The sequence below is a fragment of the Peromyscus californicus genome, unplaced genomic scaffold (assembly GCF_007827085.1).
Source record: "Peromyscus californicus insignis strain IS unplaced genomic scaffold, ASM782708v3 Scaffold_3__1_contigs__length_106647218, whole genome shotgun sequence".
Lineage (NCBI taxonomy): Eukaryota > Metazoa > Chordata > Mammalia > Rodentia > Cricetidae > Peromyscus > Peromyscus californicus.
The window spans coordinates 46,327,858-46,355,842 of record NW_026294551.1 but is presented as its reverse complement, the minus strand read 5'-3'; the positions used below and the strand labels follow the sequence as shown (position 1 = coordinate 46,355,842).

Genomic DNA, 27,985 nt, shown 5'->3' with positions numbered 1-27,985 from the left:
TTGAAGTAATGATGTTATTGGTAATATGGATGTGAACTGTGTGCCCATCCTGGCTGGTGCCACAACATTTGGAATGTGGCTGGGAGTAAGATTAATCTTAATCTTATGTTGCTCCTGATAAATCATGAATGCATACCTGAAATTCCATTGGGGATCTGTTCCTAGGAGTAAGCATTATTCTTTCCTTCCTTCCTTTTTTCCCCCTCTCTTTTTGATCTTGTTTAAAATTCCAGTCCTTGGTGATGGCAATGGGGATTGTCCACTGTACTCATAACCTGACCATACTGGGCCGGGAGACAGGGCTGCTCAAAGGCCCTGCCTGGACTTTAAGGGTTGCTCCCTGATGGGTACTACAAGACAATCCAGAAATAAAAGTCTTCATCACTCTGCCTCTGACTCATCCCAGCTCTGCCTGCAGAAGTGGGAGCCCAAAAGAGATAGGGGGAATGCAGAATCCAGACCAGCCTCACCGTGATAGCTTGGGGTTACTTGCAGGGCCCTGCAGGACCTGCTGCATCAGATCTGCTCCTCCTTTCTGGATTCTTCTGGGATGGTCATGCTTTACCTTAGTGTCAACTCTGGCTGCTCACAGATTGAGCTCAGGTGGTAATGTTTGGTAGGAGGTGCCCTTACTCGCAGGAACATCTCACGGGTGCTCGAGGTTCTTAAAACTCACTCAACCCTCCTTTGCTACTCTTCTGTAAGCTTATCTGCTCTCTTGCCCAGAATCAAACGTGGCATTCTATCTGGGGCCAGGAGACGGAAACAGAAATCAGTCACACCAGAGGGTCTGTGAGCAGGACAAGCATGTTCCCTGTGATAACTAGAGCACTGCCTCGGGCGTGACCAGGCTACCCAGCCAGTCCAGTGTACAAGAATCTGCAGGCTTCCTTCCTTGCTTGCTTCCTTCCTCTGAGATCCTCCCTCACCGTCTTACCTGGGGGCAGGTAATAAAGCAGGAGGAGGAGATGGATGGACAGGGAGGGCGGGGAGACACGTGGTGCCATAAAGCCTAGCTAGAGAGGGCCTGTCCAGAGAGTGTCCAGCCAGCAAGCGCCAACAGCCAGAGTGGACCAGCAGCTCTTTGGACCCGAAGCTGAAGCTGCAGGACCAGGGCTTAGGCCATGCTCCGAGGCACGCCAGGACTAGGCCTCAGGGGCCTGAAGCGGAGTGAGGGTTCTGTGGAGGACTTGGGGCGCCCTTGCCCCGAGGCTGGCAGGAATTTTGGAGTGCTGAGGCGCAGCCTGGACGAGGCAGAGGAGGCGGCAGGCAGAAGGCGCGAGCGGCCGGCACGGTCCAAGGCTCGGCGCATGGCGGCCAACGTGCGGGAGCGCAAGCGCATCCTGGATTACAACGAGGCGTTCAACGCGCTGCGCCGGGCGCTGCAGCACGACCTGGGCGGCAAGAGGCTCTCCAAGATCGCCACGCTGCGCAGAGCCATCCACCGCATCACTGCGCTCTCCCTGGTCCTGCGCGCCAGCCCGGCGCCCCGCTGGCCCTGCGGCCACCTGGAGTGTCACGGCCAGGCTGCTCACGGCTCAGGTGCCGGGGACTCCGGCTTCAGTGCTCCTCGGTCCGCGCCGCCGCCCGCAGCGCCTGGCCTCGCGCGCAGGGACGTCACCAGCTCCTTCGTGCCGCCTGCACCGCGCTGCGCTTCGTGCTCCCCGCACGCGCACTTGGGGCGGCCCAGGGTGATGGCCGAAGGGCCCACTTTGTCCCAGGCCTCCAGCGGAAGCTGGCGCCGATGTCCCGGGGCTCCCCCTGTTGGACCGATTTCGTGGCGGTGGGGCTCCGGGATGGGCTACCAGCACTCCTGACCCGGCGGCCACCGAGAGGGACACCAGGTTGGTGGAATGATGACTGAAAAAGAGAAGACTGCAAAAGTCATCCTGGACACAGCAAAACTGAATGGATTGCGACTTGAGTGGCAGAGGAAGCTGCCTTACCAGTGGGAAGGAACCCTGGGAACCGGGGCAGCCTCCCAGCCTTGGTTGCTGAAAAAGGAGTGAGATCTTAGGTTTGGACTTGGTCAACCTTTTCTTCCTGGAAAATGGCCTTTGCTTTCCTGTGCTTCTGAGCCCTTGTTTCTCTTGCCGCATTTGGACAGTGGGACTTGTGGGGTTTTGTGGGTAGACAGCTGCTGTGATCTGAGGGCACATGCTGTGGCCCTCTTACCATGTTTGGGGGGCTGCTGATCTGAGAGGTCCGGAAAATGACCAAATAAAAAGGGAAAGTGTCTTGTCCGTCTGCTACCAGGACTCCACTGAGTTCAGTGACTTGGTGTGACAGGAAAGCCTCGGAATCTGGGGATTACTTTGGAAGGGTGGGTAGGAACTACAGCCCCCCCCCCCCCCAGGCATCCGTGCACTGGTTTATAGCAAGACCCTGGGAATGGCTGGACCCGGGGAAAGAGAAATCTAGAGAAATTCCTCCCTGTAGCCTCCCATCAGAGGCTAAGGTCATTGTCAGCCTTACCTGTGAGCCTCATTCAGGCTGCCTTGAGAAGAGTCAAGGGCAAGGTCAGGGGTTTGGGGTCAGGGACCCAGAGTGACAGGCAGAGATCTCAGCCAATAGAGCGCCAGGACTTCTGTAGCGAGGTAGACTAGATATTCAGAAGGGTTTTGAGGAGCGGGTTGGGGGAAGAGTGGTCTTAGGCCATGGCCAAGGGCGGTGCAGGAGCACCTTTCCCTGAGAATGATGGAGAACTGGCCAGCTATAGGATGGGTTCCTGCTGGGGGTGCTAACGTGGCAGGCACTGTTTGCTGGGCCGTTGCCACCTCTGGATGGAGGCTGCACAGATGGCACAGGCACAGACAGACTCAGGAGAATGCGGGTTTCTCAGCACAGTCGAGGTGAAGTTCATGGCCACAACTGAAGCTATCTGCTTTCTGTGACATCCTGTCTCCAGTCAGAGCCTTAAGGCTCCTGTTTTCAGCCAAGGTTGTGAGCCAGTCCGCAGGCTTCTGCTCTGGGTCTAGACAGGAGCAAAGTATGAGACTAGAGCTTCGGTCCTGTCCCTAAGTGGGTGGACGCTGGAAAGAAAGAACCTGGGCCTGCCTGGGATCGACCTCCCTGCTCCTTCATCTCTGATGTGGATAGTTTCCAGCGGTTGTTTATAAACTGTTACTGTTCAGTACTACAATTCTATGTTTGGGAGGCCCAGACAATGCTTTACCCGTGTTTTACCTTCAGGGACTTTTTCAATGGAAATAAGATAAATAACTAGCAAATCCTATTTTCCTAAATTCTAAGATAACAAGATTTTTCTCACCCAATCGCATTCTTCACCTAAGGACAGTGTTGGCACCCCCTATGGGTAGAACTAGGGTATGCAGCACAGAGATGAGCCATCTTGAGTGAATCGCCTAAGCTCTTTGTATAATGGGCTACAGTCAGTTGTGACATCACGAGCTGCAGTACAGAGCTAACGAGTCACATGTTTTTAAAGCACCTGGCAGAGTGTCTAGCTCCTCCGTGAACACTCACTGGAAGCTATTTAATCAATCCGTTCCCGAGGCTGCTTTAAGAGACTGTAGGGAAAGGTGTTTAGAAGCCATGGAGTCTGCAGCGCGGTTCCTTTTATCGCTTTATCAGGACTCTGTGTTGGAGTGCTGGGATGCTGATACGGATTTGCCTATCATGAAATCTTTTGGCGCATACGTATTGTATATGGACTTATGTAGATGAATGGCTGAGCGAAGATGTGTGCGTTCATGTATGTACCAACCTAACAGGAGCTGCTTCCTCTTCCCCATGCTTTAGGGGGATCCCAAGCCAGAAGAGCCTCAATTATGTGTCTACATCATTCTTCTACAAAGTGTTTCTACAACGTTTGCATGAGTTTTGAAAAAAAAAAATTTGCTTCCCAAGATCGTGGCCACTCTCCTAGATGAGTGATCCTGTAAAAGAAAGATAAATTTGAGACTATTAAAGAGATGGTGCTTATCAACTGAGACCAGATGGGTTGGTCCAAACATAGCAAAAAAAAAAAAGAGAGAGAGAGAGAGAGAAAGAGAGAGAGAGAGAGAGAGAGAGAGAGAGAGAGAGAAAAGAGTACAATGGGTATGATTTAAAATGCTTATTAAAAGAAAAGTGGCCGGCGGGGGGCAAAAAAAAAAAAAAAAAAAAAAAAGAAAAGTGCCCAAAAGGGAAAGCCCACTACAATAGTGCTGATATATATATATATATATATATATATATATATATATATATATATATACCCTGATATGCATGAAGAAATTCTTTACGCAAGATTAGTAAAAACATCACTCAGTCTCCCAAGGGGATTTTTATATCATTTTTATATTATTATTATTATTATTATTATTATTATTATTATTAGCAGTAGAAGTATTGGTACTTTTAAAAGTTTGCCTGAATTTAAAAAAAAGTTTTATTTGTATTAGTTTTAATTGTGTGTGTATGTGTATGGGGGTGGTATGTGCACATGAGTGCAGGTGCCCTCAGAATCCAGAAAAGGGTACTAGATCCTCTGAAGCTGGGGTTGAGTGTAGTTGTGAGTCACCTAATACGGGTGCTGGGAACTGAACTCTGGTCCTCTGCAAGAGCCACACATGCTCGCCAACCCCCTTACTGGTTTTTAAAATTTTATTGTGGTTTATTCATTTTAATTTTTGTGTGTTTTGCCTGTTTAGATGTCTGCACACCATGTACATGCTTGGTGCCTACAGAGGTCAGGAGATCCCCTAGAATTAAAGTTACACATGGTTGTGGGCCACCATGTGCATGCTGGGAGTTGAGCCCAGATCCCCTGTAAGAGCAATAAGTGCTCTTAACAGCTGAGCCATCTCTCCAGCCGGTTAAATCCTTAGTACTGGGATTAAAAGTGTATACCACCATGCCCAGTTCTCTCTCTCTCTCTCTCTCTCTCTCTCTCTCTCTCTTTCTCTCTCTGTGTGTGTGTGTGTGTGTGTGTTTACTTGCTTTTGTTTTGTTTTTTGGGATAGTACCTGCTTGGAAAGCCCAGGGTGGCCAGGAACTCACCATTCTCCTGCCTCAGTCCCGGAAGTGCTGAGCTCACAGGCCCGTGCCGCTAAGCCTGTCAGAGGCTGACTTCTAATGGCAGAGAATACAAAAGCTGCATTACTTTAGCATCTTCACAGCTCAGGGCTCTGCAGTCTACTTGTCCAGCTGGGGCAGGGCTCAGCACTCTCATCCCCAGGCAGGTTGGGCCGTGTGAACAAGGAATTGGTCGAAGAGTTCAAAGCTCTTCAGGTCTCAATATCTTCATATTAAAATTCTGAAACCCCATTTTTTTCGTTTGTTTATTGTTTTTTTTGAGACAGGGTTTCCCTGTGTAGCTTTGGAGCTTGTCCTGGAACTCACTCTGTAGACCAGGCTGGCCTCAAACTCATAAAGATCCACCTGTCTCTGCCTCCCGAGTGCTGGGATTAAATGCATGCACCACCACCACCCGGCTGAAACCCCAATTTTTTTTTTTTTTTTTCGAGACAGGGTTTCTCTGTGTAGCTTTGCGCCTCTCCTGGGACTCACTTGGTAGTCCAGGCTGGCCTTGAACTCACAGAGATCCGCCTGGCTCTGCCTCCCGAGTGCTGGGATTAAAGGCGTGTGCCACCACCGCCCGGCTTTTTTTTTTTTGTTTTGTTTTGTTTTTTGTTTTTGTTGTTGTTGTTGTTTTTTTCCAATTTTTATATGGAGTAAGTTAAAACAAAAAAATTGTTAAGGGTTGGGGAGACGGCTCAGTAGGTAAAGTCACATGCTGCCAAACCTGACAACCTAAGTCTGACCTCAGGGACCTCCAGAGTGGAAGAAGAGACCCAGCTCCTTCTAGCTGTCCTCTGACTTCCATATGTTTGCCATGGCACACACATGCACCCACCCCCAACACAATAAATAAATGTAAGAAGAATATTTTTTAAGAAGAGAGGGCAAGCCGGGCGGTGGTGGCGCACGCCTTTAATCCCAGCACTCGGGAGGCAGAGCCAGGTGGATCTCTGTGAGTTTGAGGCCAGCCTGGACTACCAAGTGAGTTCCAGGAAAGGCGCAAAGCTACACAGAGAAACCCTGTCTCGAAAAACCAAAAAAAAAAAAAAAAAAAAAAAAAAGAAGAAGAGAGGGCAATGGAGGGATAGGGGAAAAAAAACTACCATGTGTTAGAACCCAGGAGATGCCTTAGTTAGTGACTACTGGGGGATCTGAGCTCAGCACCTAGCATCCATGTCAACCAGGTGTGCACATCCCTGTCATCCCGGCACTGGGGAGGCAGAAAGAGGAAAATCCCGGGGCTTGCTTGCTGTCCGGCCAGGCTAGCTAATCAGCAATCTCCAGGTTCAGTGAATGACTCTGTCTCAAAAGCTAAGGTTGAGAGTGATTGAGGTTGAGAGGACACTTGATACCAGTGTCTGGCCTCTACACACACATATCCATATATGTGTATGTATATTTATGCATATAAGTATATATATATGCATATAAGTACACACACACACACACACACACACACACACACACACACACACACACACAAACAGTACTGTGTAGGCCAAGTCCACCCTAGAATGGATAGAATCCATGAGCCTCCCTGGGTCCTGGATGGGACCCTATCTGGGACTACCGCATAATGGACCAGCACACTTGTGTCACTGGCCGGGTTGGATTCATCTAGAAACATGAAAACATCTACTACCCCTGCTCACTCCCACCCTCTGAGGTCCCCACCCCCAACTCTGGTCCTTCCCTATCACTGTCACCCACTAGGTGGCACTGCAGACCCAGTATTTTACACTGGTCAACCTGATTTGGTGGCCCCCCAATACCAGTCTATCCAGGCCCCTTTCCTGCTACTGCCCAACACCACTCTGGGGGCATCTTGACTTTTTTTCCTTGCATCTCTTGCTAAGCCAAAAAAGATCTCTTTATGTCTGCTTCCCTCCAGTATGTATTTACTGGAAATATTTTTTACTAGCACATGTTTATTTGGACTAGTCACATTTCAAGCGCTTGGAGCCACAGTTGGCCGGAAGCTCTGCTCAGATTGGGCTGGGCCTGGGTTCCTTCGTCCAAGGGACAGCTCCCACATTGTAACCTGACACCTGTGCACCTTGGAAAGCTTTTTCTCTCTGAAAGGCAGTAGCTTATTTTCTGAACCTCGCAGGCTGGGCCACCCACGCAGTACATTTCCCTGCCATTCTCCTGGCTTGAGATATAAAGAGCCCCCCTGAGGTCTGAGATGGAGAAAGTGTCTCCCTAGAGGGCTGCCTTTTACAAATAACAATGGTTTTCCCTTACTTTTAAAAGTTCCTTTTTTTATGGGGTAGAATAGTATGTGTAGGAGGTGGTCATATGTGCTGGTACACATGCAAGTTTGTGCTCATGTTGTGGAGGCCAGTGGTTGACAGTGGCTATCTTCTTCGACATTAAGTCAGCAGCTCACTAATTTCTGGACCAGCAGCTCACTAGTTCACAGGCTGGGGATCCCTGTTTCTGCCTCCTGAGGGCTGGCAGTGCAGAAAGGCAGTCATTCCTGCCCACTAAGCCATCTTCCTAGCCCTTGAATAAAAAATTATCTAATATAGCTTAATTTATCAAACATAAAAATTCACCTTAAATTCTCAAACATTGCCGGGCGGTGGTGGCGCACGCCTTTAATCCCAGCACTCGGGAGGCAGAGCCAGGCGGATCTCTGTGAGTTTGAGGCCAGCCTGGTCTACAGAGTGAGTTCCAGGAAAGGCGCAAAGCCACACAGAGAAACCCTGTCTCGAAAAACCAAAAAAAAAAAAAAAAAATTCTCAAACATTTTCTAAGCTTACTAGTTCCCGGGTGTGTCTTCAGCACCCAGGTCCCACTTCGGGCAGGTCCCACACGTGACTCCTCCTCAGGACTGGCGTCCCTTCCAATCTTCCCTCCAGCCAGCTCTCTGTGGCTCCCCTTCTACCTCTGCTAGAAGCAGTATTTCTGAAATAAACTTGAAACCAACCAGAGCCATCTCCCCCGACTAACATGGCTGGTTTTGCTCCTTGCCAGCCCCAGGACATAGGCCAGGGATTGCTAGCTGACTGAGATGACTGTTCCTTCCCATCTGGGCCTCTATTTCTAAATTATAAAAGCAATAGGTTTGAACTCCATGGTCTCAGCGGCCCTCCCAGCTCTGGTTTCACACATCAGGCATGACTCTGGAACTTCAAATGATTACATATGCCCCCTCCAAGCTATGCTCCTCTATACACCTTGGTGGCTTTGGGGTCTGGTGAAACCAAGGGCGGAGACAGGGAAGGGAAGGAGAATGAGATGAAGAGAACGGAGGAGGCAGAAACAGAGGAGGAAAGAGAGTCTGAGGAAAGACAGGCGGAGCCTCTGGCCCTTTCAGAGCTGGCATCTGTCAGAGAAATCCCAAGAGGGTCTCTGTCTACAGCTCAGCACCGTAAGCCATGGAAGGCATGAGACAGAGAGGCATTTACCCCACAGGCCCCTTCGTCAGCTCTTGGTGAGCTGTTTAGAAACTTAGGCTTGGGCCCCACTGGGTCCTTCAGGGACCACATGGCCCTCACATCTCTTTCCCCAGGTAAGTGTTGAGGGTGAAGGTCTAGGTGGGAGACGATGGGCCCAGAGCCCAGAATTTCCCAACAGACAATAGGAAGCGCCAGGCTGCTTAGTAGAGGAGCAGGAGGCACTTGCTTTGGTGATCACTGTCTTTCCCCCTATCTAAGCCATGGCCCAGAGGAGCAGGTCTGGGACTGCAGAGGAAACCAGGGGCTGGCCCAAGTCCCTGTGGACTCTGCTGGGCTGGGCCGGGCCAGGGGCAAGATGCTGCTGGGATGATTCTCTGGGGAGAAGGGAATTGAAAAAGAGAGACATCTCCAAGGAGGGTGGAGAGCGAGGGAGGCTGTGTCACACACACACACACACACACACACACACACACACACACACACACACACACACACAGCTTCCCTGCCTCAGCCTCAGCCTCACTCACTAGAGAGGCGAGGAGAAGAACCCTCTTCCTCTGCTCTCGCCACTTGCTCTCGCTTCCCCGCCCATCTGTGCAGACAGCAGCTCCAGCAAAGTTGCCCTCAAACTTGAACGGAGCTGAAGCCTCCAGCTTCCTGGGAGCTTCTCACAGCAGCAGCAGCAGCAGCAGCAGCAGCAGCAGCAGCAGCAGCAGCAGCCTCCAGCTGTGAACTCTGCTAGCCTTGAGAAGCTCTTCTGAGTCTTCCAGCAGCCAGCTGGCCCCCAGGCCCCTGCAAAAACACATCCACCCTTATCCCGGAGGTTTGAAATCTGAGCTGGGGAATGGTGTGCTGAGGACCCTCTGGAGCACACTCTGCCTACCTGGACCTGAAGAAACCCAAGGCCCACACCAACATGGCCAACCCAGGGCAGCCTCAGTTTCAAGACCCAGGCTCCATCTCACCCCTGGAGCTGCCTGAGATGGAGAAGCTTCTCACCAAAGTGGAAAACAAGGATGACAAGGCTCTGGGTCTGTCCAAGTCTCTGTCGGGGGCTCTGGACCTGGAGCAGAATGGCCACAGCCTGCCCTTCAAGGTCATCTCCGAGGTGCACCGCCAGCCCTCCCTCCCTGGCTCCCCTTCCCGGGCCAGCTCTCGGCGAGCATCCTCTGTTGTCACCACCTCCTATGCCCAGGACCAAGAAGCTCCCAAAGATTACCTGATCCTTGCCATCGCCTCTTGCTTCTGCCCCGTCTGGCCCCTCAACCTCATCCCCCTCATCTTTTCTATCATGGTAAGTCCCGTGCTTTGTGCGGGGGTAGAGGGAACAGGTTTGGGAACCCCAGGATGGCAGGCATGTCCTCTGGGAAGGGACTTAAGTGCAGAGAACGATGGGGTGGTGGAGCCTTGGTGAGAAACAGTTTCTTATCTCCTGACTTCCCTTCTAGAGGGACCGAAGGCTCCGTTCTGTTTCTTCTTTCTTCATGCCTGCCCCCCGGGTATCCCTGGGAAAGTTCTTCCTGACCCTTCTGGCAGAAGCATTCAGGGGTACATCTGGAGTGAAATTCTGCAGTAGAGAGTGACAGCCGATGGGGTGGGGGGGGTCTTGATTGCTTTTTGAGGTGTAGGGGGGCTGTCTGAGTGGAGTTCTGTATCAGCAGAGAGTGTAGCCAGAAGAGGGCTAAGGGGTTCTGAATGCCCCAAGGAGAGGCAAGCCTCTTGGGCCACCAGGGCATTATACCAGCTGCCTCTGTTTCCAAGAGCCACAGTGGCCTTGCTGCACTGGGATCCTGGGGCCTGACTTCCCTTGGGGCCCATGGGGAGGGAGGGAGTTGTCAGGGTGCTGGGGGTTGGGGCACAATGGAGATCTCGAGGCTCTGAGTCTCCTGATTTTCCAGATTCCACCAGCTGGTTTTTTTGTTTTGTTTTGTTTTTCAAGACAAGGTTCCTCTATGTAGCTGTGGAGCCAGTCCTGGAAGTTGCTCTGTAGACCAGGCTGACCTCGAACTCACGGAGATCCGCCTGCTTCTGCCTCCCAAGTGCTGGGGTTAAAGGCGTGTACCACCACTACCCAGCCCAGCTGGCTTTTGCTGGAGGTCTGGGCACAAGTCAGAGGGCATGGCCAGCCTTGCCAAGGAGGGGGCATGTGAGCTAGTCTTGGCTTCTGCAGGACTCTGAATTCTGTCTTGGGTTGTCCTCAAGCGAAGTCACTGGGTAGGGCAGCTACTTCCAGAAGATCTCACAGAGAATGTGTGCCGACAGACAGGGCTAGAAAGTACAGAGACTTTGTACTTTGAGGTTGGGGACAGCGGGAGAAAACAGGCTAGTTAGAGCCAGAGAGCTGGGTGGGTGACACCGTCTCCTTTGGAGTGACAGTACTGCTGAGTCATTGATTATCAAGCCACCAGGAACTGTGGTCACTCCTTCCGTACTTCTTCAGACATCTCTGTCCACTCCATTAGGTTCCCATATGATCCAGAGCCACCTGACAGGCCATGGGGACAGTGGCGGCATCTCGAGTATAGAGGCTTAATTCAGGAGACAGGGCGAGGCAGGGTCCCGGGCAGGGCCCATCTAAACCTCCCGGGCTGCCTGCTGCACTTGGGGACCACGCCAGGCTCCAGGGTGTAGCTAATGGCTCTGGGCAGAGCCAACTTCTTGGTTACAGAGAAAGATCCCAGGAAGGGGGACAGGAGGGAAACCACACAAGAACTCAGGAGAAAACAGATTCTAGAATTATCTTCTGGGAACTGGGGGCAGGGTGCGTTGTCCTTGCCCGAAAGAAGCTGGGTTGAAGACCGTGAGACCACTGGACCTATCTCTGTCACTTCTTTCTCTTTTTCTGTATTTGAATCGGGTCTGATGGGCTAGGAGGAAGGGACAGGGCTCTAAACCAGACACTGGGACAGAGTCCCTGGGGCTGCTCTCCAGGCAGAGAAGCTTCTAAACAGGTCCTTAGGACATACTGCAAGAAGTGCCCAGGCCAGACACAAACACAAGGGAATTAAGTCATCTTGGGCAAGGTACTCAACCTGCCATCAGTTTACCCATCTGCAAAGTGGGCAGAAAGCCTAATGTTTGCATTAAAGAGCTGAGAGAGGCTGAGATGAATCCCCACAAAGTGCTTAAGAACAGAGCCCAGCCCAATGTAAGTGTGTTCTGTGGTCACAGCGACTAAGTGTTGTAGGGAGTCTCCCTTCTGGGGGATGAGAAGTCACTGTGGGCCTTATTTATTTGTTTTTTGGATTTTTGAAACATGGTCTTGCAATATAGCCCAGGCTGGCCTCAAACCCATGTCAGTTCTCCTGCTTCAGCCTCCCAATGCTAAGGTGACAAGAGCAGGCCACTACACCCTTCATTTTCTAACGGGGTTTAAAAATAGCTTTATTAATGTAGTGGTTTATTAATGTAATTCATAATGTAATGCTTTATTAGTGCAATTCATATATAACTCACCCACCTAAAGTGCATGGTTTAATGGATTCCCTCTCCTTGCCCCCCTCCTCTATCTCATATGTAGCCCTGGATAGCCTAGAACTTGCTGGATGGACCAGGTTGGCCTTGAACTCAGAGATATGCCTGACTCTGCCTCCCAACTAAAAATAAAAAAAAAACTAGCCAGGTGTGGTGGTGCACACTTCTAAAACCAGCACTCAGGAAGCAGAGGCAGGAGAGTCTCTGTGAGTTCAAGGCCAGCCTTGTCTATACAGTGAGTTCTAGCACAGCCAGAATTACATAGTGAAACCCCATCTCAACAAACAAACAAAATAAAGCAAAACAACACCTAAAGATTACATACGACAATGGAATGCCATGTACTGTTTCATATAGTATACACGGTGTCATATTCAAATTAGGTTAAACATTGATATCTCCTCACCATTTCCTTATTGTAGAAACTTTCAGAACACTTTCTTATAGTTTTAAAAATGTATAAGCTGGACGGTGGCGGTGCACACCTTTAATCCCAGCACTCTGAAGGCAAAGGCAGGCAGGTCTTTGAGTTTGAGGCCAGCCCAGTCTACAGAGAGAGTTCCAGATCAGCCAGAGCTACACCGAGAAACCCTGTCTTGAAAAAAAAAAAAAAAAACCAAACAAACAAACAAAAAATGGATAGTGCATTGGGTTGGGGAGAAAGCTCAATTCGTAAAGTGCTTTTCTTGCAAGATGAGGGCCTGATTTCAAACCCACAATTCACATAAAAAAGCTGGGCACTACACATCTGTAATCCTGGTGCTGGGGAAGTGGGAATAGGCAGATCCCTGGGACTTGCAGCCAGCTTAGGCAACTTGCTGTACTCCGAGCAGATGGCTGGGGATGTAGCTCAGTGGTAGAGCACTTGCTTAATTTGCCCAAGGCCTTGTGTTCAATTCCCAGCACACACACACACACACACACACACACACACACACACACACACACACACACACTCACACACACACACACACACACACACACACACACACACACACACACACATGCACTACCCATCATGGTTGCCCTAGTTGGGGCTATATGCACACATCCCTGCCCCTATTTGTCTTGAGACACTGTGGCTTAGGTCTTGAGGGTGTGGACATCCTCCTGCCTCAGCCTCCCTAGTCCTGTGCCTGGCTTGTGGTTCCACCCAAGCTGTTGCAAATGATAGCACCCCTCCTCCTTTATCCTCTTTATGGCTGAATGGTCATTGCATGGTTTTCGGTGCACTCAACAAGTTACATCTTAACCCCAGCTGATTGTAGAATACTTTCCTTGTCTTCAAAAGAAACCCTGTGTGTGTGTGTGTGTGTGTGTGTGTGTGTGTGTATGTGATAGATATTTCTTGTGTCCTGGATTCCTCCCAGCCCAGGGTGGCACCAATTTTCCTGTCTTCAGAGTTGCCTATTCCAGGCACTTTAGAAATGGAATTATGTATAGCTGGGTGGTAGCAGCCCAGGCCTTTAATCCCAGCACTCAGGAGGCAGAGATAGCCAGATTCTGAGTTCGAGGCCAGCCTGGTCTACAGAGCAAGTTCCAGGACAGCCAGGGCTGCACAGAGAGACCCCGTCTTTGGTCTTTTGTGACTGACTGCTTTCACATACACAGCCTTCATATGTCACCTGCGGTTAAATTTCCATCAAGGTCTGGGGGAGGGGATAAGAGAGACTGAAGGGTCTGGCTGAGCATGGCATTCAATGCACCTGGTGGTACAGGTCTATAATTAAACTACTGAGAAGGCTGAGGCAGGAGGATTGTAAGTTCAAGGTCTGCTTGGGTCACAGAGTAAGCTCAAGGCTAGCTTGAATGATTTAGGAATACCCTACCTCAAAATTTTCATTTTTTTTAAAGGGCTGGGTTACAGGTCGGTGATAGAGCACTTGCCCGGCATGTGCCAGGTGCTGGGTCTCGTCCCCAGTAATAACAGCAACAACAACAACCACAACCACAGCAACACCAACAAGAGTGGTAGAGGTTTGAGACCTGGACCAGGCTTACTGGCAGCGGGAAGGGGTGGCTTCTGGGAACCCCCTAAGATGTGGATCCACCCACCTTCCACTCATTTGGTTCTTTACTGACTTACTCATTCATCTTGAACGGCCAGTTGCTTGTTTGGAGGGAACAGAGTAGTACGGGATACCGCCTTCACATGGGTGAGCGAGCCTGTCTTAGGAAACAAGCAGGTGCTAGACGAAGAGGTAGATGGCTAAGATAAGTGGCTGCTGTTTGGCATTGCAGGAGGGGACTAGAGTGTGCTGGGGGCTGTTGAAAGGCAGGGACTCGCTCTTGGAATTCAAGCCTCTGAAGAGCCCCTGGGGAATTTTAGGCTGAGGCACAATGTGGTCAGTTCATATTGCAAAACCAACCTTCAGTTGCATGGTGGGAAATGGGTTACTGGAAGGAGATCCCATGTATAGGAAGGGATGGGGATGTCTGAGCTCTAGATGGACTGGGAAGGAAGAACACGAAGGCCTCTGTGTGTGTGTGTGTGTGTGTGTGTGTGTGTGTGTGTGTGTGTGTGTGTGTGTGTGTGTAGCATGTGGTCAGGCCCCACCTCAGGGATATTGGAGCCTGTTCTCAAAGCTAGCTCTGGGACTGTCCACATTTATAGAGTGGAGCTGCATGTGGCCCACAGGCCTGTCATCCTAGCACATGGGATGTAAAGGCCAGAGGATTGCTGTGAGCTCAAGGTCAGAGGATTGCCATGAGGTCAAGGTCAGTCTTGGCTACCGAGTGAGTCCTATTAACTAGCCTGGGCTACAAAACAAGATCCTGTCTCAAAAACCAAACCCAACCCAAATCAACCAACCAAAGAACAACAAAAAGCATGTACTGAGAGAAGCTTCTAGAAGGTGCAAGCAAAGCTGGAAAGGAGGGAGGGAATGAAGCGCAGTCTGCAGAGGCCAGGAGTGGCCCAAGGCCCTGGAGAGGTTAGGTTCAAGGAGGTAGAGACAGAAGGAGGGACGTGCGGGGTCCCTGGAGAGGAGAGGCCTTGAAGCAGAAATACTCAGAGGAAAGGGAACTGCCAGGGAGTGGAAGGCAGTGTCTCCATTTGCTGAGCAAAAAGGGCCTCATGGCACAGGAGATGGGATGTGACCAGGGACAGAGAGATAATGGCTGTGCGGAGGCTGGAGACTCCGGGTGGGGACTGCCATCAGCTTCCGGGGTGGAGTCACTTGCTCCAACATTAGGTGTGGATTTGTAGACCCTGGGCTCTGAGTGGCAGAGATGGCATTAGACCAGGGCCAGGTGGTGCAGCCGATGTGGGCAAGAGTGGCTGAGGTGACATGCCGAAGAGTAGGGCTGGTCGGTGAGCAGGTGATGGCCTTGGATGTGAACAGAGATCACAGGCGGGGACTCAGAGAAGGGCAGGTCCCACCAGTATAACAGGCTGAAGGAAATGTTGGGGGTTCAGATCTCAGAGGGGCGATGGCAAAGGGTGGAATGTAGTTATGAGAATGAATGTCCAAGGGAAGCATCAGGACCAGGGATGAGGAAATCGAAGGATGATGTTACTCAAATTCACGGATGCTTACTAAGGGTTAGGCACAGCTCCAAATGGTTTAGATGTATTCTCTCATTTAGCTCTGACTGCAGCCCTGCGAGGTCTGGGTGCTATTATTATTCTCATGGTACAGACAGAAAGAAGGAAAGAAAGAAAGAAAGAAAGAAAGAAAGAAAGAAAGAAAGAAAGAAAGAAAGAAAGAGAAAGAGAGAGAGAGAGAGAGAGAGAGAGAGAGAGAGAGAGAGAGAAAAGGAAGGAAGGAAGGAAGGAAGGAAGGAAGGAAGGAAAGAAGGAAGGAAGGAAGGAAGGAAGGGGGAGAGAGAGAAAGAAAGAAAAGAAAAGAAAGAAAAAAAGAAAGAAGGAGAAAAGAAAACCTGAAGTGCAGAGACAAGAAGGTAATAAGTGGGAAGCCTAGGGTTGGAACCCAGCCTGGCTGCCTTGATCACAGCGCATGTTCCTATCAACCATACCTCTTGCCTTCTTGGGTATTCCTGCAGCTACTTGTCTTCAAAGCCAGTCTATCTTCTAGGCCATTTCCATGCCTCAGGGATGAAAGGGTCAACTATCCATCCAGGGTTCCACACTATGTCCTTCCTGAAGGCAGCAGGGTAACAGTCCCCGGAGGGGGTGGTCAGTTTCCTACACTGGGGCTCCCAGTCTTGAAGATACTAGAAGTCCCTGCAGACGCAGGTTCAAGCTCTTGACCTCAGAGAATGCTGCTGTCCGCAGACACACATCCTATGCAGGATGGGCCATGGCCACATGACTGGTAGGAGGTCCATCAGCTGGATGCTGAATCCATCATTCTCTCATGGTCCCACCCCGTATCTGGATCTGAGGACACTTCCAGGAAAGTCAACCCCTCTGTGTGTGTGTGTGTGTGTGTGTGTGTGTGTGTGTGTGTGTGTGTGTGTGTAGGGACGCACCATGCCCTCGCCCGTCTTCCTCCCCCCACTCATCTGTCCTCCCCATTAAGCCCATCAGAGGAAGACGAAAGGTTCTGACAGGGCCTACGGTGGCCAGGGAGGTGGGGTCAGTGGCTCTGTCTGAAGAGCAGTGGTTACAGATGTCCAGCTCAAGTATGCACTGGAATCTTCGTCATCCCCTGGGGGAGGGGCAGATTGGCACACAGGACAGACTGAGAAATGGCAGTGTTCTCGTAGCAAGGTTTCCTGTCAGCAGAGTAAGACCCCGGGCAATGGGCCCTCTGTGAGTAACAGTGATAAAACAGGCCAATAGCTGGGCATGTGGCACACGCTGGCTAATCCCAGCATTCGGGAAGTAGAGACAGGAGGATAGGAGTTCAAGGTTAACACCAGTTATGTAGCAAGGTATTGGCCAGTCTGGGCTACAGGAGACCTTGTCTCAGAGAATCAACAAATATCATTTTTAAAGTCATCATAATAGAAATACCCACCTCGCAGAGCTGTTGGGAGGATTGAGTGAGCTAATGTGTACCTCCAGCACCTGCACAAAACCTGCACATAGTAGATGCTTAATACATGGGGCTGGTCCCTGTTTTTACTGACAATAAATGAAACTTTGCAAGGCCAGAGGAAAGGACAAAACTCCTGTGAATGGGAAAGTCTGGCTTTCACCACTTTGAAAATTATCAGGTCCCACAAGGCATTACTGGCTCCCGGGAGGTATCTCCATCTGCAGTGGTGACTACAGGACCGTCACTTCTTTGTGGGTTATTCCTATAACACAGGACAGTGCCTCATAGATCCACAAGGACAGCTTCCTCAGGCTTCCCCTGCTCCCAGACAGGATCTCAAGTATCCTAGCCTGGCTTTGTATACTTGATGTAGCCCAAGGATGACCTTGAAGGTGTGTGTGTGTGTGTGTGTGTGTGTGTGTGTGTGTGTGTGTGTGTGTGTGTGTGATTTTGTTTTGTCTTGTGGGACAGGAGCTTGCTATGTAGTCTTGGATGGCCTAGAACTTGCTACTAGACCAAACTGCCTTTGGACTCACAGACATCCACCTCCTTGACTCCCAAGTGCTTAGATTTAAAGGCTTGAACCAACATGCCCAGCTTGACCTTGGACTCTTGAATCTCCTGCTTCCTCCTCCTAAGTGCTGGGATTAGAGGCATGTATCACCATGCCTGTCTTATGTGGTGCTGGGGGCAGAGCCCAGGGCTGTGTACATGCTAGGTAAACACTCCTGCACCTCTTGCCCTCCTTAGGCACGTTCTGTAGCCAATTGACTAGTGTGCTGTAGGAGCAGCACATTTTTTTCATGCTTAGGTCTGTTTATTTGTCCATTCATCAACTTAGAGGACAGATGTGCTTAGTCCCATTCAGGGGTATGTGCTGGTGTCTCCCAGGCCCAAAGACACACGCATAGCTGGGATTTGGGGACTTGTGCCTCTGTGCATAAGGGAGAGACAAAGAAGGGGGCGGAAATCTTTCCTCTTCCCCACCTCTCTCCTTCCAGCAGCAACACTAGTCTCTCTCCATGGTCCTGAATCCTTATTGCACGTGCTGCTGTTTCTCTGTGAAGTTGGAGCTTCACTCATTGCAAACCCTGCTCCTGTGTCCTGCACATAAAGTTTACTTCTTAGAGCCCTCAGAAATTACCCAAGGTAACTTCAGAGTTTCTCCATCCCATCTTTTCTTTTGCAGTGCTGGGGACTGAACCCACCGCCCTGCGCACGCTAGGCTAGTGAACACATTTCCTTAAACCTTTCAAATGTTTATTTTGAGACAGGGCTAGTTTCTCTAAGTTGTCCAGACTGGCCTTGAATATTTGATCCTTCTTCCTTTGACTCCCAAGCAACTGGGATTACAGGTGTGTGCCACTGTGCTCGACAGTCCTAAAATTGCTAATTTTGAACTTCTTGGAAATCCCCAAGATCTTTATCTACATCAGCCCCTCTTTCTTCTAATGTTGCCTAATCATTGATGTCATGGATTCAGTGACCTGGGCTAACCATCCAGGTGGCTGGGGGTGACATGGATTCATGAGTGTGTCCCAAACTTAGACAAATTGATAGTGCCCAGGCATCTCAACTCCACTTTTCCATCAATCCAGCCAGAGACCTCCACATCATCTCAGACAGTCTCTTTTCCCTCTGTGTATTACCTCCAGTTCCATCACTTCTTCAGGCTGGGCTCTTGTCCAGATCATTATTCATTTCATGTCTTTGAATCTGCCTCCATCTGTCTAGCTTAGCCGCCACGCTGTAGTCAGACTTACATTCCCCGATGCAAGTCTCGTTTGGTCCACCATTAAAATCCTTCATTAGGACAAGGCCGGCTGTGGTAGCGCACACCTTTAATCCCAACACTCAGGAGGCAGAGGCAGGTGGATCTCTGAGGTCCAGGACAGCCAAGGCTACACACAGAAACCCTGTCTCGAATAAACAACAACAAAAATAAACCCATTTATTGCCCTCCGGGATCAAATCTAGCCTCTGCTACATACACAGCAGCCAAGGTGCCTCCTGCTCCTCCTCCCCCTCCTCCCTTCTTTGCCCTCTTCTTCCACAAGATCTCACTATTTAGCCCAGGCTACCCTCAAATTGGCTATGTAACCCAGGCTAGCCTCAAGCTCACAGTCTTCCTGACTCAGTCTCCCAGAGTGATGGGATTACAGGCACGTGTCACAGGCAGGTGTCAGTCATACTGTATATGGTGGCTCTTCCTGATGTGGCCTTTCTCTGGTAACTGCATCTCCCACTATGCACACACAGTGCTCTACGCTCTGGCTCCTTCCCCCCTCATAAATGTATTCAGAGAATGAAATACCCTCAGTATAAATCTTTTGTTGTTGTTGTTGTTGTTGTTTCGAGACAGGGTTTCTCTGTGTAGCTTTGCGTCTTTCCTGGAACTCACTCTGTAGCCCAGGCTGGCCTCGAACTCACAGAGATCCGCCTGGCTCTGCCTCCCGAGTGCTGGGATTAAAGATGTGTGCCACCAGTATAGATCTTGACACAAGGTTAACACCCAAATATTAGGAGGGTTTGTTTTTTACACCCCAGAGGTGGAAGAATCTTGGCATGCTTCACAGAAGAGGTGTTACTGGAGTAAGCCCTTGATTGTTGGGAGGATTTGGTCACATAGGATTCGGGGAAGCAGAAGACTGGAAAGGAGCAAAGGTCAGGACTCATCATGCCTTGGGCAGCACAGAGTGGCCTCCTGGAGCTCATGGAAGAGAGCAGTAAGGGTTTAAAGTTGACCGGAGTTGGGGCTCTTTCTATGGACAGCCTATGAGATGCTGAGTAGATAGGACTACCTCAGCCTCCATTGTGTACAGGTGTATGTGTACATGTGCATTCGCATTTGTGCACAGGTGTATGTGTGTGTGTGCATTCATGTGCGGTGTATGTGTGTGTGGCAGCCAGTTGTGTGTGGTGTATGTGTGCATTCGCATTTGTGCACAGGTATATGTGTATATGTGCATTCATGTGTGGTGTATGTGTGCATTCGCATTTGTGCACAGGTGTATGTGTGTATGTGCATTCATGTGTGGTGTATGTGTGTGTGGGAGCCAGTTGTGTGTGGTGTATGTGTGTGTGGCAGCCAGAGGAGGACTTGGGGTGTCTTCCTCTGTCCCTCTCTTTTTGCCTTGTGATGGAGTCTCTCACAGAACCAGAAGCTCTGTTCTATCTACACTGGCTGGCATGTGAGCTTGGGATCTGTCTCTTCACCTCCTCTCCCAATGCTGGGCTAACAGGCATGCAACTAATAATTTTAAAAATTATTATTTTACATGTATAGTGTTTTGCCTGTGTGTATATCTGTTCACGACATTCATGCATCACCCTCAGAGGCCAGAAGAAGGTGTCAGATCCCCTGGAACTGTTACAGAAGGTTATGAGCTGCCATGTGGGCATTGGGAATCAAACCTGGGTCCTCTGGAGGAGGGACCAGTGCTCTTACCCACTGAGACATCTCTTCAGCCTCTAAACTGTGTGTGTGTGTGTGTGTGTGTGTGTGTGTGTGTGTGTGTGTGTGTGTGTGTATGTAGCAGGGTGCATGTACATGTGGAGACCAGAGGTCAATTTCTGATGTCTTTCTTAGTTACTCTCCACCTTACTATTCTTTTTTTTTTTGAAGTTAGCAATTTAAATTTTAAACTAAGTTTTACCAATCTTTCATAGTCTCAACAGAGCTGAATGAACACATTTTTTTTTTCAAGACAGGGTTTCTTTGTGTAACAGTCCTGGCTGTCCTGGAACTCACTCTGTAGACCAGACTGGCCCTGAACTCCCTGAGATCCGCCTGCCTCTGCCTCCTGAGTGCTGGGGTTAAAGGTGTGTGCCACCACTGCCTGGCTAAATGAACACATTTTACTAGGAGTTTGAATCACTCTTTTTATTCTTTAACTGTCATGTTTTCTACATTTTGGTGTACACACACACACACACACACACACACACACACACACACACACACCCCTTGTGCAGAGGCTGGAGAGATGGTTCAGTGGTTAAGAGCACTTGCTGCTCTTCGGGAGGACTCAGCACCCACACCCGGCAGCTCACAACTGCCTGTAACTCCAGCTACAGGGGATCTGATGCCCTCTTCTGGCCTCCACAGGCATTCACACATGTGACATGCTCTCACACAGATACACACGTACAGATTGAAAAATCTGAACCTTGTGCTCAGGCATACCAACATGGCCTGATTCTGTGCATGGGCGCTGTGGACCTGGCAGAGCAAGCGCTGTGTGAACTGAGTCATCATCTCTCCGGCTTTTTTGTTTTTGTTTTTGTTTTGTTTGGTTTGGTTTGGTTTTCGAGACAGGGTTTCTCCGTGTAATTTTGGAGCCTGTCCTGGATCTCGCTCTGTAGACCAGGCTGACCTCGAACTCACAGAGATCCACCTGCCTCTGCCTCCCGAGTGCTGGGGTTAAAGGCATGGCCACCACCGCCTGGCTTCCAGAAGGATCTTTAGGACGCTATTGCCACAGCTTGGGTAAAAGGGGGAAAACTAGGTACAAGGATGTTAGAGAGCAGCATAGCAACGGAATTGACTGGGAGAGGAAACACATCATCACGGTGGGCTCTGAGAATGTGGCTCAGTGGGAGGGCCGTTGCTTAGCATGCACAGGCCCTAGGTTCAATCCCCAGTGCTCAAAATGAACAAAGAGACAAGAAACCAGTCGTGACTTAGGTGGTGGATGCAGCTGTTGCCAGTAAGTGGGGTGTAGGCAAGTGAGAGGCGTCTCAGAGAGCAAGGGGCAGCTGGATGCCACTATGTCCTGGCAGTCGCTTGGGGTGGAATGCAGTTAGGGGATGGGTTAGAATCTGAGAAAAGAGGTCAGGGCACTGACACAGGGGTGGGGATACATTCGTGAGGAGAGAAGAGAGGTTATGTCTCATGTCTCTGTCCCTTAGTTTTTTGTTTTTGTTTTCGTTTTTTTTAAGTCAGGGAAGTGGGGCAGCACCTGCCACCCTGATAGGATGATTCTGAGGCAGGGTGAGATCTCTAGGTGCCACCCTGAGCAAGCTGCCTGGTACAAGTCAGGGCTCAGTTAGTCACTGTCATCATTACCACCACACCACCACCACCTCCACCACCACCACCACACCACCACCACCACCACCACCCCCTCACCCCCACCACACCACTACCACCACCACCACACTACCACCACCACCACACTACCACCACCACCATCACCACCACCACCACCACCACACCACCACCCCACCACCACCACCACTACCACCACCACCACCACCACCACTCCACAGTCAAGGTTCTTGACTACATGTCTCTGCTGCACAGGTCCAAGTCTCTTTGAGTCAGAAGATAAATATCTATGTAGGCCTGGTCATGCAGGCCTGGAACTCCAACTACTTGGCAGGCTGAGGCAGGAGGATTGAGGGTTCAACAATTGCTTGGACTACAGAATGAATTTAAGATCAGACCAGATAATTTAGCAAGACCCGTACATACATACATACATATATACATACATACATACATACATACATACATACATACACACACACACACACACACACACACACACACACACACACATTTTAAAGGGCTGAAGATAAAGCTCAGTAGTAAAGTGCTTGCCAAGCACAGGCAAAACCCCGGGTTTTATCCTTAACACTACAAAACTCCAAAACAAATTCATCTTATGCCCGGACTTGCTGGATCAATAGAAAGAAAAATACAAAGGGGCTGAGAGTCAGAGGCCACATGTCCAGTCTCAGCTCTGATGACCTGGGACCTGGGCCAGTGTCCTGCCTGGCTGAACACTGTGTTTTCAAGTATAAAGTACTGAGAAGAAGCCTCCAGTGTGTCTGTGGCCCCCAAAGCAGTCACACCCCAGTTAACCCATGAAGCCCAAGAGGGACAGAGAGACTCTAGGGTAAGGACTTTGAAGACATGGAGCCAGCCCTGGCTTCCCTTATGGGATCACAAAGGTGGGCTGTGTTGAACAAGGTCATGGCCATGGAAGGAACTAGGAGAGAGGCCAGTGCCTTTGCTTTTGTGGCAAGGAGGTCATGGGAGAAGGAGATCAGGCATGCTGTGAGTAGAGAAAACCACAGGACTGTCTTCCCGTCCCCACGTGCCTGTGGAATTGACTTGGGGGGGGGGGGTCTGCAGGGTTTCTAGTCTGACTCTTCCTGCAAGTTGTCCTAGACCTGTCCCCCTCTCAATTCCTTGATCTCCACTATATCACCTGCCCCTGCCACTCTGTCCCTGCCCTGTCACTACCCTGAGAAGAAGCACCTGATATTGTTTGGTTCCTTTGCCCAGCAGTCCCCTGGGAGAGGGGTCTGCCCAAGAAGCCCAGGTCATGTGTCCTGGAGGAGCCTGCTGGACTGTAGGTGGTCGGGAGGGTGAGGCGTATCTGGAAGTTCACAAGACCACTGTGTGGCTTCCATGCCACACGGTTGAGGTGAAGCTTCCTGAGGTTTCTCTGCCCTCTCTCTGCAGTCTCGAAGTAGTGTGCAGCAGGGGGACATGGACGGGGCACGGAGGCTGGGCCGCCTGGCGCGACTGCTCAGTATCACCTTCATCATCCTGGGCATCGTTATCATCATTGTGGCTGTCACTGTCAACTTCACAGGTGAGTCACAGGGGCACGGAGCAGAGAGAGAGCCCTGGGGACAGGGCAGTGGTGAGGGTGTAGCCATACCTTTCACTTCAGTCAAGACTGTTTAGGTGAAGACGGGTTTTCTGACTCATCTTATGCCTGGACTTATGGATCAATAGAAAAGCGTCTAGAAGGGGCACTGCCCTAGGAACCAGAGACAAATTCCAGTCTCAACTTTGATGGCCTGGGACCCGGGCCAGTGTCCCATTTGGCCGAACCTTGCATTTTCAAGTATAAAGTGCAGAGAGGAAGCCTCTACCACAGAGGGCTTTTGTAAGCCTTACTCGGGATAACGGATGCTATGGCTTTGGAGACTGATGACCAAGCCTCTTTGCTGCACAGTCAGGGTAGACCGGAAACACGCAGCGTGTTCGGAAGAAGGCAGCAAGCAGCGCTGTTAGTACCTGAAGGTGGCCCAGGGCACTGGTCCGAGGTGTAAACCTTTTTCAGAGGACACTGTCAGCCCTAGCTTTGAGGGTGTGGAGGCTATTTATCTCAGAGCTGTCCCAAGCGTGGGACGCTCTGGGACATTTCTGTTTATTTCAGAGATCAATATAAGCCTCTCCCATAAAGACCTTGCTGTTCAAAATGTGCTCTGCACCTGGGGCTGTTTTAGACTCTCAGACCCCACTGAATGGAAATCTGCATCTTAGACTCTTTCTTCCTTTCTTTGGTGGTGTTGAGGATGGAACTGAGGGCCTCACTCATGCTAAGGAAGCAACCTCCCATAGAACTAGCCACCAGCCCAGAATGTGCATTCTAGTAAGATTTCCAATTCAGGTACCAGTGCAGGTGGTGCTGGCCTAGAGTAGGAAGTGCTCAGAGCCTGGGGCCCAGTGTAGGGTCATGGGCAGTCTTGTCTACTCAGGAGAAGCAAGTATACAGGTTTTCGGTCAGACTTCAGATCCTCCATCCACTTCCTGTGTAAATGAAGTTTCATGTTTCATAAGCTCTGAGCCTCGACTTCCTCCGTCAGCGTGGAGTTTGATGGGCGTTCAGGCATGTGAGTGGCAGGGACCAGCAGCTGGAGGCATTGGGATCCCTATCACTTACTGTGTCCCAGGCTACTTGTTCTGCTGCTTGTCATTGTTGCTGGGACAACTTTGGAACTCAGTTTGGCAAAAGAAGTTTGTAGCTTTCCTAAAAGGTATTTCCGGATGGGCGGCTCTAGTCCTGTGCAAAGCTGTATCTAGACTCGTGGAGGGAAGTGACAGGAATGTATCTCATGATCTTGTCCGGCTTTCAGTGTGTTGACTTAATTTCTAGGCAGGGTCTCTCCTTAGGATGGCAGGTGACAATCACCAGGGTAACAGTGTTCTAATAGAGGCAAACATGCAAACCAGTCCAGTAATTAAGCGGTAATTTTAAAAAGGTGACGAACGGGGCACTGTGGCTTGTGTCTGTGATCCTAGCACTTAGGAGGTGGCTGCTGGAGGATCAGAAGTTTAAGGCCAGTGAGTTTAGGGACAACCCTAGGTCACATGAGACTCTGCCTAAAAGAAAATCAATCATCTTTAGGTTGGGTGTGGTAGCTTGTGTTTTTCATTTCAGTACTCCGGAGGCAGAGGCAGGTGGCCTGATCTACATGGCAAGCTCTAGGCTAGCCAAGGCTACTTAGTGAGACCCTGCCTTAAAAATAAAAAATAAAATAAATAAATAAATAAATAAATAAATAAATAAAATTGCTTCTAACAACAGACTAAAGGTCCCAGGATTGATTTTGGTTGGTTCAGTTAGTGTCACATGACCTTTCTCTAACCAATCACCAAAGCCACAGTCTTCTCATTGGTGGGAGTTCCTGCATCAAGAACCCCAAACCAAAGATGTTCCTGACCCTGTACCTCATCCTGGTCACCATTTCCCACCAAGAGACAATTTAACACGGGCTCACAGCTCCTTAAATCGGGGCTCTGAAGACCCAGTGTCCTCTGCACAGTTTCACTCTAACCCTTCTTTTCTTCACAGTTCCGAAGTAACCGCAGAGCCGTTTCTAGCGGAGACAGATGCCAGCCAGCTGGAGAGCTTCGAACCCACACATCCCCACACATTACAGAGGACAGGACGGTGGCTGCCAAGTCCCCACCTGTTCCCAAGCTCCAAAAGCACAAACGTGGAGGGAAACCTCTACAGCACTCCACTGTCAGCCCATGGCAGGCGACGGGAAGGAAAATCTGGAATGAAGTTGGCCGTGAACCCAATGAATAATCTCATAGACACATCACTTGCCTTTTGACCTCAGTTCTCAGGCTTGTTTCTTTTCCCCACGATTCCTGGGACTTACACACAGCATAAACTGCCAGAGCGGGAAGAAAACCAACTCCACGGTCAAGAAAGAAGCACCGCACACCCTGGTGTCCGTGAACATGAGCACAGTCTGGGCCGCTGTCTTTTCTACTTTTCTTGATAGGGAGCAAGCAGACTCCTTGCATGCTTTGCGTGGAGCATCCACGGTGATCCTAGCCTGAGTCCAAAGGTGAAGGTTTCACTCAGCATGGGCCCTGAATACCCACCGGCAAAGAGGCCAGAGCCATGTGGAAATCTTCCACTGAAGATTGGATAGGGATAGCATGACACACCGGGCCCTCTTACTGAACTTCAGCCTCGAGGCTTCTCTACCAAGGACTCTGGTTCCAGAGCACCTTCCAGAACCATGGGGTCTGCCTCTTGCTCCCCACCTGTGCTGTAGCCAGAGGCACCAACCTGGAAGTCCTAGAACTTGACCTGACCCAGGTCAGCCGTGGGGGAGGGGCAGAGCCTGGGCTCTCCTGCCACTGACTCCTTAGGGGTCTGGGATCCCATCTTGGTAACCCGTGCAAGTGACTCAGGGGCCCTCTATAGGGCGTTCAGGGATCCTACAGAGAAGAGCTGAGGTGGACCCTGGCTTCAGGCTGTTAGCCCAGCTTTAATGGATGCTCTGTGCCTGGTCCCGTGTCCCTGGCCATCCACAGCAACCAAGGCTCTCCCTAGGGGTAACTTTGAAACTCTTACTGGACTCTCTGATTCATAGGCTCTCAGGAGTCTTTGCTGCATTTTGTAAGGGAGGGGGCTAGAGAATTCTTAAGAAGGCTTGTTATTTCTTAATCTGGAGCCCCCGGAGTCTAGAAGGAAAGGCCCAGCTGAAAGGTCAGTCTAGAGAGTGGGGACTGGGGCAGGGAGTAAGGGCCCAGTAGCTACAGCCTCTGTCTTAGGACCTAGCAGAACATGGGAAAGGAGCCGAACAGAACCTTCTGCCGACTAGCCACCTGCTTTTTGCCTCTGCTTCTCCAGTTTTCTGCCTGGCACAGACTGTGCCCACAGGGGCTTCACCTGCTGGCCTTGCTTGCTCTGAGCTACCACTACCCAATGTCATACCCCCCCCCCACCACCACCTTCAGCTCAGATCTGGGAGAGGAGGAACGATCCAGGCTTTCCTTGCCCAGCGGCTAGGGCTACTGGCTTCAATGGGGGGGGGGGGGGGGGGCTAAAACCACAGCCACACTGGGTGGGGATTGGAAGTTCATCTCCTCTGAGCAAAATTAGGACCTGATACTTCCTCCCCAGAAATCCCTGCCTGGTTCCCTACAATCTCAGGGACCCTGGGCAGGGCAGGATAGCACAGAGCACTGGCCGCTAGGAGAGGCTCTGGGGCTCCCAGACAAGGTCAGAGCACCTGCTGGGAGGGCCGAGGGGTTGGGAGTGTCTCTCTGGTGTTGATGCTCCTAAATCAGGCTCTCATTGGGGGAATAAACTTGGGCTTATGTTCCCAAAGCAGGGACTGGCTGTGCACCCTTTACAGGATCTTTGAAGCCAAACTAGAGATGTCCCCATTTGCTGTGGGAAGTAGGTGTGTGAGTCCAGAACGTGTGTGTGAGGTGAGAGGTTGGGTCAGAGGAGATGTACTGTCTATGGAAACAGCCTATCACAGGCTCCTGATCTTGAGTGGACAGTTTCCTAAAGCACCCCCCCCCCAACACACACACACACACACACACACACACACACACACACACACACACACACACACACACACACACACTGGGGGTCCAGCTTCAGGACCCTACAGAAGAGGGAATTGTTATGAGGGATTGTCATGAGGGGAGAAGAGGCAGAGGTGGCTTTATCTTCAGCTGCTGCATCCCTGGAGTCCAGCCCACACCCAGCCATTCCTCCCCAATCCCTAGTCACAAGTGTACGGTAGGTCTGTCATTCACACCCTCACACACACTCACACTTATTCACTCTTCAGTCCGGAACTTGGAATCTCTGCATCAGGGAATGACTTAGCTGAGAGCCTTCCCATGGTTCCAGAGGCACAGCCTAGGGGTTCCCGGGGTATCCCTTGGGCAGAGGGGAGTACAGGGCAGGAGGAAAAAGCCATTGGGATGGGAGGAGATTGAGGAAGAGTTCTCTCGGCACCCAGTCCCCACGAAGCTGGGAGGGACAAGGGCCCTGCTGTCCTAACATTGTCTTGGTTCGGGGCCAGCTGCATGAACACAGTGGCTGGGGGAACTGACCTTGCCTC

At 50.6% G+C, this 27,985-nt stretch overlaps 2 protein-coding genes across 2 annotated transcripts; both read left to right on the top strand.

The window, feature by feature from the left end:
• Positions 1-393: 393 nt before the first annotated feature.
• Positions 394-2,252, top strand: Bhlha9 (basic helix-loop-helix family member a9). The gene has a single exon (XM_052756878.1). It carries the CDS (start codon positions 1,125-1,127, stop codon positions 1,815-1,817), a length of 693 nt encoding a protein of 230 aa, XP_052612838.1. The 5' UTR covers positions 394-1,124; the 3' UTR covers positions 1,818-2,252.
• Positions 2,253-6,097: 3,845 nt separating this feature from the next.
• Trarg1 (trafficking regulator of GLUT4 (SLC2A4) 1) lies at positions 6,098-26,911 on the top strand. The gene is made up of 3 exons (XM_052756901.1): positions 6,098-9,723; positions 23,325-23,457; positions 25,450-26,911. Exons 1-3 carry the CDS (start codon positions 9,346-9,348, stop codon positions 25,458-25,460), a joined length of 522 nt encoding a protein of 173 aa, XP_052612861.1. The 5' UTR covers positions 6,098-9,345; the 3' UTR covers positions 25,461-26,911.
• Positions 26,912-27,985: the final 1,074 nt, after the last annotated feature.